The sequence below is a fragment of the Azolla caroliniana genome, unplaced genomic scaffold (assembly GCF_043228905.1).
Source record: "Azolla caroliniana isolate FFs.n. ecotype wild unplaced genomic scaffold, voAzoCaro1.0.p SCAF_8, whole genome shotgun sequence".
Lineage (NCBI taxonomy): Eukaryota > Viridiplantae > Streptophyta > Polypodiopsida > Salviniales > Salviniaceae > Azolla > Azolla caroliniana.
In genome coordinates, this window is record NW_028230443.1 from 3071479 (window position 1) to 3084223 (window position 12745).

The following is a 12745-nucleotide window of genomic DNA, read 5'->3' on the forward strand; positions in this document are numbered from 1 at the left end:
CAATACATGAAATGAGACTAACCTGGAATAGGCTATATGGGGCGAATATTTTGAAGTTTGGAAGGATATGAAGAAGAGAGGAATTGGATCATTGACAATAGCATAATGTTGATAAATGAATATGCATGGGAATGTCATCAAATATCTCTAATATATTATGATGCTTCTCTAGTTAATATATTTTTCTCGTTGTATTGCATCAACAAGGTTTTTAGTCACTTTTACATTTTTTTTAATAACAAGCTATGAAAAACGAATTGCATGCACAATCTAATACTATTATTGTGATTTATGAATATATCTTATGTTTGTACCTTTGGACAATTAACAAAGATTTTAGAATGTTAATGGACAACCAAGTTAAATATTTTACAATTCCAATAAGATTGGCATGTTTTAGAATAACACTACACGTCCCATGAAACAATAGGTTGCATGTCAAATCCCAACGGTGGTCACGATAGGGGAAATCATGAAAGCTTGTAAGGATCGGGAATAACACAACCCCTTCACCCTTATGCAATTATTTCATCAATTCATTCATAATTTACTCCCTTCAAGAATCGACCCAGGAAATCACAAAAACTCAGGCATTGTTGGGAATTTAAAGAAGACCTTGAGACTACTTTGAAGTTTCTCCACACTTTTTACTTTAAAGCATGCTAAGGATTAGGTTTGGTTCATTTGCATGTGTTTGCATATACGTTATGTCGACTTTGCAAGGTGGCTCGAAGCCCTTGAGTGACTCAATTGTCTCATAAATATGGTGACATTAGATTCAGTAAATTTTACTACTTGGAACCATAACATTTGACCCATCAATTAGTCGCCTAAATTATAAGGTGCTCATGTTATGGACTCGACCATATTTTGAATGCCACTTAAGGTAGCATATTCTAACTAGTTAAGTATGTTCTACTCCAAATAAGAATTGGTAATGGAAATTTTTGGATTAAATGGAATATCTTTGTCCTTTTTGCCATAGTAACAAAAATATGTGTATTAAAAAGAAGACATTGAACTATAATAGTTTATCTGTTTACAAACACGAATCTAATGATATTAAAGAAGAGAATATTTGTCGATTGTAAAAATATGAATCTAGTGACAAGGGGGAAGGAGGGATATTAATGATGAAAAACACTTTGTTTTGGATATAGATATTAAAAAGGAGTCTGGACCATATCATTTAAAAGAGTGTGAAATATATGTCTTTCCGTTTCCCTTACAGTTATTTGAGTGGAAACTAGCATCAAGATGTTCCATGTTCCAAGCTACACTGATCATTATTTCAATATGATCAATTTCATCATTGATGTCTAGGGTTAAAAAAATTAATATGGTTACATCAGCTACTTTCTAAAAATAAAGTTAACCTGAATTACATCAATATTGATCATTTCGATCTTCTATTCATGAGGTTTTATTATATATCATTAATAATTATGTCATTGACCATTGTCTCCTACATAAAGATACCTATTGAGATATTGATCACGACAACAATATGATTCCTTGAGAGTGGCACTACGGAGACATGTATGCACATGCCCCTTTTCATTTGTTTCAATCAATTATAATTATCTTAACTCAAATGTCAAGCATTTTTTGCTTCAAAACCTTAGAGGTTCCATGTGTGTCAATTATGAAATGGATTGACCTTGATAATTTAGAGTAATTAGCTTCTTGTGTAGGAGTACCTTCACTAAGAATGAGCCATGCAACTATTTTATAATGCAGTTTGGTAGATGAATTTGTTGTAATGAGTAAATCATGCAATTAAAAAACATGTAGTGGTTTTTTGTGGATATAGACAATATGGCTTCAATACTAATATAAGTATTGGGAAGATGTGTTATTGATAGCCACCTTCCTTAATGGACCATGGTCATGTTGAAATTGCCTTCCAAATTGTTATCCACAAGAAACTAGTAACGAATCATGTTAAAAGATTTCAACATTGTGGTAGATTTCATTGAACAAAATCAAGTGGAAACAAATAACTTAAGAGTACTAAAGCCATCTATGTGTTGTCGACTTTGGTGCCAAGTTGTGAGGCTGCTTCTAATTTGATTGACTAAATGTCTTCTAAAACAACAATGATTTGGATGGTTAGACCAAATAGGGTAGTTAATTAATGATGCAAATTTAGTGCCAACATCGCGATGGGCGACCACTCAAAAACCTATTCCGCTTTGAATTATCAACATTTAGGGCCCCTTCATAACAAGAATAGATCCTTAATAACTACCCAAAGCAAATTCATTCTTAGTTAGAGTTTCACCAACATTGTTTGTAATAAAACGCAAGTTTCATAAAACTTGTTTCTCTCATCTTAGAGTTTAGTTAGTGAAGCCAATTTCCTTATCTATATTCACCCTACTACTAGTGTGACAAACAAGGTATGAGCAAGAGAGAGGTTATGGGGCGTGTTACGCGATGCGTTCATACCTTTATCATACAAATATAGCAAGCCCATGAGGAAAAAGTACTCAATTTAGAGTTTCATGTTAAAATGGAATCCCATCCATATGTCGACGAGGCGAGAATTGCTATCCACAAATCTGGGCGATTTAACCCAAATGTATGCAACCAGATTTAACCCAAATGTATGCAGGTAGACCATGGTCATCTAGAGTGTGGGGGATGATGGGTAATGGGCGCACGTGTGTATGGTTGCAACACTTGTTTAACAACACACAAATGATGTGATCTATTGTAATGAGACATACAAGCCGAGGGCCGATAGATGGGAGCAGGTCAAGTCAAGTCAGGTCAGGTCAGGCAGGCGATGTATGTATATGTTCGCAAAACCACCTTTTTCAAGCAAAGCAGTGTGAGAGCCATGAGAGAGCAGAGTACAGATAGTGACTTAATGTAACTTAACTAACAAGCATTGGCGGAGAAGAGAGAGAGACATATAGATAATCGAGGGATGAGGCTAAGGTCTCTCGGACAAAATCATGGATGTGAAGGAAGGAAAGAGGAGGTGAGGCTCATTTTCTTCTCTTTATCTAAACTTCATCCTCAAAAGGCCTTTCTTGCATTTCTTACCTCTCATTTTTTAGAACAAAAAAGGACCCCCCCAAGAAACAGAGCAAAAAGGAACAGAGCACTAGTAGAGATAGTGGATACAGTGAATGGACGGCCAGATTTGCATCGACCCACATCCGGTTTCTATCTGAACCGCCCAAAAAACAAAGCATTCTCTTTCTCTGTAGCTCGTGTGGATTGATTTCACCCTGTTCCTCTCTGCATTCTGATCGATAAGTCAGGGGAGAGAACAGAGCATCCTAGAACCCCTTTCATCCAAATTTCATCATGAAGAAAGCTGTTTCCCATGTGAACAAACTCTTATCAAGAACAACCATCTCTTCACAACAGGTGATCCTCAACCCATCTGTTTTGTACACTCGTGGATATGCTGATGTGGATGCATCCTCACTGAAGAAAACTGCCCTCTATGACTACCATGTGGAGAATGGTGGGAAAATGGTTCCTTTTGCTGGATGGAGTATGCCCATCCAATACAAAGACTCTATCATGGATTCTACCCTTAATTGTAGATCCAATGGAAGTCTCTTTGATGTGTCTCATATGTGTGGCTTGAGCTTGAAAGGGAAAGATGCTATTCCTTTTTTTGAAAAACTTGTGGTTGGTGATATCACTGCCCTTGCCCCTGGCACAGGATCTCTCTCCTGTTTTACCAATGAGAAAGGTGGTATCATTGATGACACCGTTATTACCAAAGTTAAAGATGATCATATCTACATTGTTGTGAATGCGGGTTGCCGAGAGAAAGATCTCGCTCATATTGAGTCTCATCTCAAACTTTTCCAAGCTAAGGGTGGAGATGTGAAGTGGCACATCCATGATGAACGATCTCTCCTTGCATTACAAGTAAGGGATTTACTTCTTTTCTGCTTTCTGCTTTCTTGTGTTAAAGATTTATAGTCCACCCTTCATTTTTTTGTTGTATTTTTTAATGTTGAAAATTCTCTACTTGAAATGCTGGCCACATTTCTTCGCAAATATCTTAACTTGTGCTCGGTGATCTTCTTAGCTTTTTATTGAATGCCCTAGCTTTTTATTTAAGGATCTCGTATGTTGGCAGCAATGACGACGATCTCTTCTTGGATTCATTGAAAATCTTATCTTCTTACTTGCGAATATTATTTAACGATACAATACCTCTTCTTGGATTGATCTAAAGTCTTAGCTTCTACTTATTCTTGGGGCTATTTGCATTTGTAGGGTCCCCTTGCCGCACCAGTTCTTCAGCATCTCGTAAAGGAAGATCTGAGCAAAGTTTATTTCAGTGACTTCAGAATCCTTGACATAAATGGCACTCAATGCTTCCTCACAAGAACTGGGTATGACTTTCTCTACCTCTCTCTCTCTCTCTCTCTCTTGTATTTGGCCTCCAGTGGATGTTAATAATTTATCCATCTATTTATCTTGTTCAAAATATTTGATCAGCCCCACAGAAATGAGTTGAAAATGTTTCTTTTGTTTCCATCGGTCATATTTGGCCTCTGAGGAATGTTTTAAAATCAAGGGAAGACTCCAAACCATCCCTAAATTTACCTATCCCTCTACTGTAGAAAATTTACTACTACCAAGCTTTCAATTTACTTAGGGCATTCTGGTAAATATCCAACAGGTGAGGGATATTTTTGGTATTTTTCTATAATGTCAACTTAGGGTTTTCTATGAGTGAGGTTTATGGGGGTCGCATACGCACTTCATGTTGTACTCTTCATTGCTAACAGCACTGGAAAAGTGTCCTTATATATTGATATGTTTTGCAAAGATTGGAAATTTAGATATAGCTAATTGTCAGAGATATGTAACGTCTTGTACTCTTTGTGAGTAACCTGGAAGTATAGGAAACATGCCTTGAGAAATGTGGACAGTCTGAACTCACACAGAATACAACGTGAAATTCCTCTTTGAAAGGTCTAATTATAAATAAACGGTGAACAAAGCTGATGTTTGTATAACACTATTCTAATACATTTAAGTGTCAGATTACATGTATTCATATACACCTTTTAGTGTCTCCCTCTCTTATTCATTGGCATCTTGCTCATTCAAGTGCTATCCTCACATGTAAGCATTAAAATGAATAATAGCTAGCTATGTGTGGAAAGAATTAAACAATGGGCTTCTGGTTGGACATTTAAGTGGACTGAATCAAATACATAGAGTGAAAAGCAATTTGTAATTAGTGAGGTCTAATACATAGGAGGGTTTATATTTGTGTATCTTACACTTCCTCTTTCTTCCATGACTTTTTCTTGACATCCAAAATGTAATTTCTCTCTCTCTCTCTCTCTATATATATATATATATGTTTAGGTACACTGGAGAAGATGGCTTTGAGATCTCAGTCCCATCAGAGACCGCACTTGATTTGACAAAGGCGATAATGGAGAAAGGAGAGGGGAAGGTAAGGCTAACAGGGCTCGGAGCCAGAGACAGTCTAAGGCTTGAGGCAGGGCTTTGTCTCTATGGAAACGACATTGAGCAACACATCACACCGATCGAGGCTGGATTGGCTTGGACTATTAGCAAAAGGAGGCGTGCTGAAGGAGGATTCATTGGTGCTGATATAATCTTAAAACAACTTATAGATGGCCCTACTAAGCGTCGGGTTGGGCTCATAGCGACTGGTGCCCCCCCTCGTGGTCACAGTGAGATCCTTGATCTTTCCGATAAAGTTATTGGTGAGGTTACTAGTGGTGGGTTTAGCCCATGTCTTAAGAAGAATATAGCCATGGGTTATGTTGCTTCTGGTAACCACAAGAATGGGACCAAACTCAAGGTCTCTGTGCGAGGTAAGTTGAGTGATGCCATTATCACCAAGATGCCTTTTGTTCCGAGCAAATACTACAAGCCTGAATAAATCCTTGGCATATCTTCAAATGGTTGTTTTGTTTCTTTCTGTTAATGTTCATTTGTAATCTCCTATAAGTTGGGGAGAGCTCATCTTGTTTCTCTCCTTTCTTGAGCTGTAATGAATGATAAAGAGCTCTGAAACAATGCCTTGTGCTTTTGAAATATGACAAATTTCAAAATTTTCCACCATGAGTTAACTTGGGAACAGCATAATGGCATGACATTCTATGACAAATTGACAGAAATCTTTGGCGTCTTGCAGTAAATCATATACGCTTGAAATAAGACAATCTTGTAGATCCTTTTGGAATTAACCAGCAATAAGGACACCATTGGCTTGAACTTAAATTTATGCTACTTCTGGAATTTATTCAACCAGGAATTTATGCTCAATAGATCCAAGTTTAATAACAGTTCGGATTAAGGCACATGAGAACTACATCATTACTAAGAACAACATTATGAAATGCGAATTAGGCAAATACAATTTATCAGTATTTAGATGCATAATCACAATGATGTGTGCCACAATAAAGAAAGCATTGATTAAGATAGAGATATTGAGAACCAATGTCTCAAAATAGACATAACATTGCACTTGAATGCTTATCTTGCAGTTTAGGAAACGTTGGTAATAACTTTGGTTTTTGTGCACAACAATATTTTATTTCCCACAACCTTGAGAGATACCAGCTTCTGTAACCAGATGAGACTGTTTTGAACTCAATTCGACACAATATAACATTATATGGCTTTATCATCCAGAACAATGTGATTGGCAAATGAAGCTCAATGTATCATATGGTTTCATTACCAGCAAAGGTATTTTTGGGATTTTACTTTATGGACTTTCTGAAAAACTGTTACAATTTTTAAGCTCTTGAATTATTTCTTTTGAATTGTAATTCTGACTTTCAGTGAAACAAACTGAAGTTTTCCCTAAGTCCTTTACATTCTTCCTATTCAATGTTCTAACAAAGATGCTTAGGTCAGATATTTTCAAAGGAAATTGTGATTATTTGACCATGAGCTATATTTCCAGTTAAATCAATTCCATTTAAAAGGAAATCAAGATTACGTGATCATGAGCTACATTCCTGGTTGAATAAATTCCAGAGAGGTAGTGAGTAAGATGTTAAGAAATGGATGCTTCAGATTTTGTTTTAAACATGAATATTTTAAATAAGCTAAATGATAGTTTACATTGGATGTTTCCATCAATCAGGAATGCACCATCAATAATAAAAAAATAAGATGATAAAGTAATACTGTGTGAGTGTTGAATTTTGATAGGTTACATTGGCGTTTCCATCAAAGAGGAATCTCATCAATAATAAAGAACTGGATGTAGTAACTCTATGTGAGTGTTGAGCATATACAAAAGTCGAGGACGATACATCGGTGGTGATATCTCCAGAATGTAAGTGCCAATAAGATAATACTCAATGGACTGAGGAGGCAGCATACAGACACTACAAATTTGAGAGCACCATTAGATATTCCTTGGGTCTTTGTACAATGAATGCACTTATGCAGAGTAATTGAGAAAACCTGTTAATATAACTATTGCCATCCGGTAGCTGGAGAACTCATGAATACCGTAAATATGCCACAAAACCTTCTACAATATATATACATCCTTAAAAATACGTTGATTGTTCATGAAGTATATTTAGATGTGCCAAGATTTTGGCTGCCAGTGGCCTTGTTATTGATGTCCCCTCTTGTGTCAAGGATACAAGTGGCATCTGTGCTATACTACCAAATTGCATCTTATTACTTTCCTTTCTTAATATCTTCTCCAAAATCAATAATGCCTTCTCTTGCACGCTAGAGTTTCCTATGGTGAGCTTTCTAATAATAGGCCTCACACCGTCATGCTCTACAATGATATCTGCTCCTTTCTCCCAGTATTCATCAGCAACAATAGTGATGAGAGCGCCTAGGACCGCATCATCTATTTCCTCATCCTTATCCTCCAAAGCTTGGATAAGAGGAGATATTGCCTTTGCTTCGAGCAAACAGAATGTTTCATTCACTGAACAAGGTCCTTTATGGAGAATACAACCCAGAGCTTGCTGTGGCATAAAACATGAGAACCATCCTTGAGATGACCTTAAAGGCTTACATAGTTTTGGAGTGCTTTCAGATAATTGCTGAAGAGACATGGCTGCCCTGCATTTAGTTACAGGAGTGCCAAAACCAAGGAGATTAACCAATGTAAAAATCACATTGGATTTTGCAGCATACAACTGGAGTTGTATATCTGTGGGAAGAGTAAATCGGACCAATGCCCATGAAGCATTCTCAACAAGTTGGGTGTTGCTTCTTCCTGAAGTTCTTGAGCAAAATTTCTCGAGAATAGATATGATTGAAGACAGCACTCCGGTTTCAAGCATTTTTTGCGTGACGTCTCTATTATGCAATGGAAGATTACCAAGTATGCCCATTGCAGCAACCTTTTCTTCTTCCAATGAGTCTGAAGAAAAAAGACTTACCATTGTTTTATAAGAATCATCTGTCAACTCCTTTGACAATACATCTCCCCCGTCTCTAGTCAATGTGAACAAAAGTTTTAGGGCATATAGTCGCACGTCTGTGTCTTTGTCATTGATAAGGCGAGCTAGTACCTGAATGCATGTACCTTCCCTCAAAGTCTCCCTAAATGTTGTAGATGCTGAATGTGAGCAAATGTAGAAAAGAGCTCTGAGCACATGACTTTGTGTATTTGGCCCAGCAAAGTTAATGAGTGTCATAAGTTGCAAAATGGCTTCATCTGTATCTTTCTGAGCTCCCCATAAGTCTGGTATACTAAGTGATTGACTTGACATAGCTAAGTTTGCAAAAATTGCAGCTGCATGCTCCTTTATAATTGCAGCTACAGATTTCACAGTGAAGAGAATATCGAATAAAGGCTGCATAACTCCACCTTGAATCATTGGATCTCTGTTTTCAGATAAAGTTGAGAGGTTCTTTAAAGCTCCAAGGGCAGAAGATTTGCTTTCTATGTCGCCAATAGTAAGCATTTTGATAAGTGGCGATAGAACCCCCATTTGAACCAATAGGGCCCTGCTCTGATCTGACAGCTGCATCATTGCCAAGGTACTTGCCATGGTGACTTGAGTTGCAGGCGATCCTATTTAACCCATATGAAGTTTGCTCATCACATTGCACAGGAAATCACGACACATACATTAGTGCTCAACACACATATGGACTCATCAACTTTCTAGTATTACCTACGTTTCTATCATATAATGTATGCAGTTTGACATTTATAACCTTGTTATATTCTATGATTTTAATTAACACATTATGCATTAAACTATGTTTTGGTAGAACTAAAAAATCTTGTGCAGTACCAATCAATCAAATCACTACAGAAACTAGATAACTGTAATTGGCTGGATCAATTTGGGCCCTCTAAACAAAAAAATCTTTTAAGATATACTATAAAGAGAGAGAAGATAAGAAATTTTGGGTTACCTTCACCAAGGGACTGCACAAGTGGCTTGAAGTAGTTGGCATTTGCCAACTGTATAACATTATCATTAGTATTTGCTAACAATTTTAAGAGCTCCTTCGCGTTGGCAGCAGCGGGTGTATTCTCACTATTAGTGATAGTGACAAGTAGCAAAATGCAGCCTTGAACTTTAGAAATCCTTTCTCGCAAACTTTCTTCTTTCGACAGCTCCAAAAGTAAGGATACTGCATGTCTTGCCTCACCTGGATCCCTAGCTAGTGATCGCACCACATACTCTATGGCACCAGCATTACATAGAGCAACCTACAGTAACATCAAATGATATTGGAAACATCTAAGTTCCTTTTCAAGATATATGGAATCAAATAGTAATTACATCCTGAGTTACATGGAAAATCAAGTCGTAAAGATTTGCGGTGTCTGTGAGTGAGATAATTGCTACATAAAATAATTTATGCTGTTTGCAATCTAGATATAAAACAGAAATAAGTAGGAGACAAACAGAGAAGAGACAGAGCATATAGAACAAGCATTACATTGCAACAACTGTTATATAATGACATAAAATTGTATCAGAAACATCTTGATTCCTCATTTAGGAAATTGTATAGCAAATATCCATATTGCCTGAGAGAGCATAAAAGATGCTACACCAGAGAATGTGTGCTATTATCCACATTAACTAAACACAGCAAAACATTAATTAAAATATCATTCACAGAAATGGCAGTCAAGTTTTTGCACTTGGTTAGAAATATTTAAAAACAGGACAAGCAAAATTAGCTAGGGGTACAGGACACAACTATTACGGAGAACCTGCTTGGCCCAACGATCTTTTACATACAATCAAACTCAAGTAAAAACTATTTCTGAATGAATTGCATTGCTGATATAGAACCTGGGAAGAAAACAGTAGGTACTGCTAATCCATGCACAGCAAACCATCTAACAGTGAAAATTGGATGAGTTTTATCTAGAGCCATTCACGTGACCTAAAACGGTTTGTTTAATTCATCAACCTGTTCTAATGAGTTGAAACGGCATAAGCTAAATCTGTACTGCCAAAAAGCCAACCTGCTATAACGGGGAGTGTATACTGATGCTGTGGATGACCCAGTATCAAGTACTAGTCTCTCTATATATTGTGGGATTTTTTCATAGCCTTTTATTATTTCATGCATGAAAAGGAAATTTTGGCCCATTCTAGTAAAGAAAAAGTGTGCGTAGCATACTGGATCATAAGTGATAAAAGCATGTATTGAACACTATTTCCAAAACCTTACCTTGTTTTCTGAATTGTCAGCAGTTATTGCACTCAACGTCACAAGAACTTGTTTTCGCACCTCACGCTTGCTTGTTCCAAGAAGTTTTACCAACAATGGAATCAAACCTTCAGTAGCAATCCAATACTTATGAATAGATTTCTCTTCACACACGGACTGAATTTCAAGTAATGTCTTTTGCATTGTTTCTTCTTCATCCAAGCTTAACTTTCTAACAAATTTTGATATCTTTTTAACTGTGTTGATATCTTTCCACTCTTCAATGGATTCCTTCAACAGTCTATTGGGCCTCAAAGAGAAGTTTTTCAGCTCCATCTTTGTGATGGGACACACTTTATAACCTTCATCAAACCATCTTTGTATTGCAGACATTTCAAATGTATGTCCTGATTCGATTTCAACGGGATTTTCCATCACTTCTTGTGTGATTGGGCAATAAAATGTTTGAAGTGGCGATATTAGGTCACTATCAAGACTTTGTCTTTGTTCTTGGTATTGTCGGGCTATCTGAGTTATTTCTGAACCTGATCCATTAGCAGAACTAAGAACAGCAATAACACGTTGAAGTCGAATCACATCTGATTCACGAATATTAGACAACGTCATCTCTTTCTCCCTTTTCAATTCTTTATACTCATGCCTAAGAGAAGAAGGATCTGGAGAAACCCCAGTCACCATAGCCATTTTTCGAATAAGTTCACTTGAATGCTTAGGGTCATCACAGTCTCCGGAGCTCAACCCATCTATCTCAATCATCAGATCATTCTCTTCTTCAGATAACCTAACTTCAATGCTTTGCAGTTCTTTACATAAAATCTTGATTTTGTCCTTTAATTTGAGATCCAGATCTACATTAGCAGACGAGATTTGAACCAATGATGAAGCCAAAGAACTGAAGATCTCTTGAATGTGTTGCCGATATGATCCCGAAAGAATCAAAAGATAAAATTTGCTCTTACTTGAGCAAATGTTGATAAGTTCCTTCGCATTTTTTATTTCTAATTCAATCGGTTGTATGAAGATGTAAACTGAAGATATGCGAAGTCTGAGACAATCTTGAACTTCTCGGAGAATCAAAAAGATTTTCTTCATAAATAAAGAGAGCTGATAGAAGGCATCCCGACAAACAACCACATTTTCAGTAATTTCGCTTACTTCATTGATCTGGTCTAAAAACCTTGCGAAAGCGGAAGCATTACCACTCTCACTTCTTATCATTTTGCTTTCATTAGCTGAACAATACGTACTAATAAGCACACACCCAGCTTATAAGAGCTCAAAAAGAGAGAGAAGTTTTGCAGAATTAGGGTTTTCAACCTAATTCTGCAGTCAAATATCTGATCCGCTTATATTCCAATCTTATTTATAGAGAAGATAGTTTTTATTTACTTACAGATGGAGGCCAAATCCTCGTTTTTCAAGGACTGATACTCTGTCCAAGCTAGCTTCTGCAAATCCTCACATGTATTATCATAACTTCTATAAGGCAGTTTAATTGCTACAACACATAACCTCCGGATGGCCCCAAAGTGCACTCAAACCCTAAGTTCTAGAAATCCCTAAAATTTGTATTCAAAACCCTAACTTCTGCTGAAATTTCAAACAGAATCCTAAATATCCTAATTGCAGAGCATTCGGATCCCCATGACAGAGAATTTCCTACTCACAAGAAAGAAAGAAGAAGAAGAAGAGGGCTGGTTTCTGGAAAGGATCCACTCTCTGCAACCTTTCCAGCTGTGAAGCTGCAGAAAAGGTTCACGAAGCCTTGGTCCATTAGGCATGCATTAATGGCTATGGGGGTAAGCAGAGCAGGGAGGAAGAGATGGGAGGAGAAAACCCAAATTCTGAGGAAAGGGAAGAAGACCAGATATATAAATAAAATAAATAGATAAATAAATAAATAAATAAATAAATATATGCAGATTTATATATAGATTAGATAAAGAGGATATGACTATGTCTTCCATGCAATAGAGAGTTTCTCTGCAGTCAAGAAGAAAGACTGGCCCTCCATTCTCAATTACTGGGTAGTTGCTATGAAACTCAGGACAGGACAGGACAGGGCAGAACAGAACAG

At 36.9% G+C, this 12745-nt stretch overlaps 2 protein-coding genes across 2 annotated transcripts; one reads left to right on the top strand and one right to left on the bottom strand.

The window, feature by feature from the left end:
- The first annotated feature begins 3288 nt into the window (after nucleotides 1–3288).
- LOC147860788 (Glycine cleavage T-protein family) lies at nucleotides 3289–6085 on the top strand. The gene is made up of 3 exons (XM_087323475.1): nucleotides 3289–3900; nucleotides 4255–4373; nucleotides 5362–6085. The coding sequence occupies exons 1-3, from the start codon at nucleotides 3322–3324 to the stop codon at nucleotides 5906–5908; spliced, it is 1245 nt and encodes a 414-aa protein (XP_087179601.1). The 5' UTR covers nucleotides 3289–3321; the 3' UTR covers nucleotides 5909–6085.
- A 1011-nt stretch (nucleotides 6086–7096) lies between these two features.
- On the bottom strand, nucleotides 7097–12252 carry LOC147860789 (U-box domain-containing protein 44-like). Its single transcript, XM_087323433.1, has 3 exons — nucleotides 10669–12252; nucleotides 9388–9688; nucleotides 7097–9037 (listed from the first exon to the last, which is right to left on the bottom strand). The coding sequence occupies exons 1-3, from the start codon at nucleotides 11884–11886 to the stop codon at nucleotides 7542–7544; spliced, it is 3015 nt and encodes a 1004-aa protein (XP_087179559.1). The 5' UTR covers nucleotides 11887–12252; the 3' UTR covers nucleotides 7097–7541.
- Between the last annotated feature and the right edge of the window lie 493 nt (nucleotides 12253–12745).

Excerpts from the sequence above, each read along its gene's own strand:
- LOC147860788 (XM_087323475.1), top strand. The coding sequence starts at position 3,322 with ATGAAGAAAGCTGTTTCCCATGTGAACAAACTCTTATCAAGAACAACC. Across the intron at positions 3,901-4,254 it reads GATCTCTCCTTGCATTACAA|GGTCCCCTTGCCGCACCAGT; the intron begins GTAAGGGATTTA and ends TTGCATTTGTAG. Across the intron at positions 4,374-5,361 it reads TGCTTCCTCACAAGAACTGG|GTACACTGGAGAAGATGGCT; the intron begins GTATGACTTTCT and ends ATATATGTTTAG.
- LOC147860789 (XM_087323433.1), bottom strand. The coding sequence starts at position 11,886 with ATGATAAGAAGTGAGAGTGGTAATGCTTCCGCTTTCGCAAGGTTTTTA. Across the intron at positions 9,689-10,668 it reads CTGACAATTCAGAAAACAAG|GTTGCTCTATGTAATGCTGG; the intron begins GTAAGGTTTTGG and ends ATGTTACTGTAG. Across the intron at positions 9,038-9,387 it reads TGTGCAGTCCCTTGGTGAAG|GATCGCCTGCAACTCAAGTC; the intron begins GTAACCCAAAAT and ends TGGGTTAAATAG.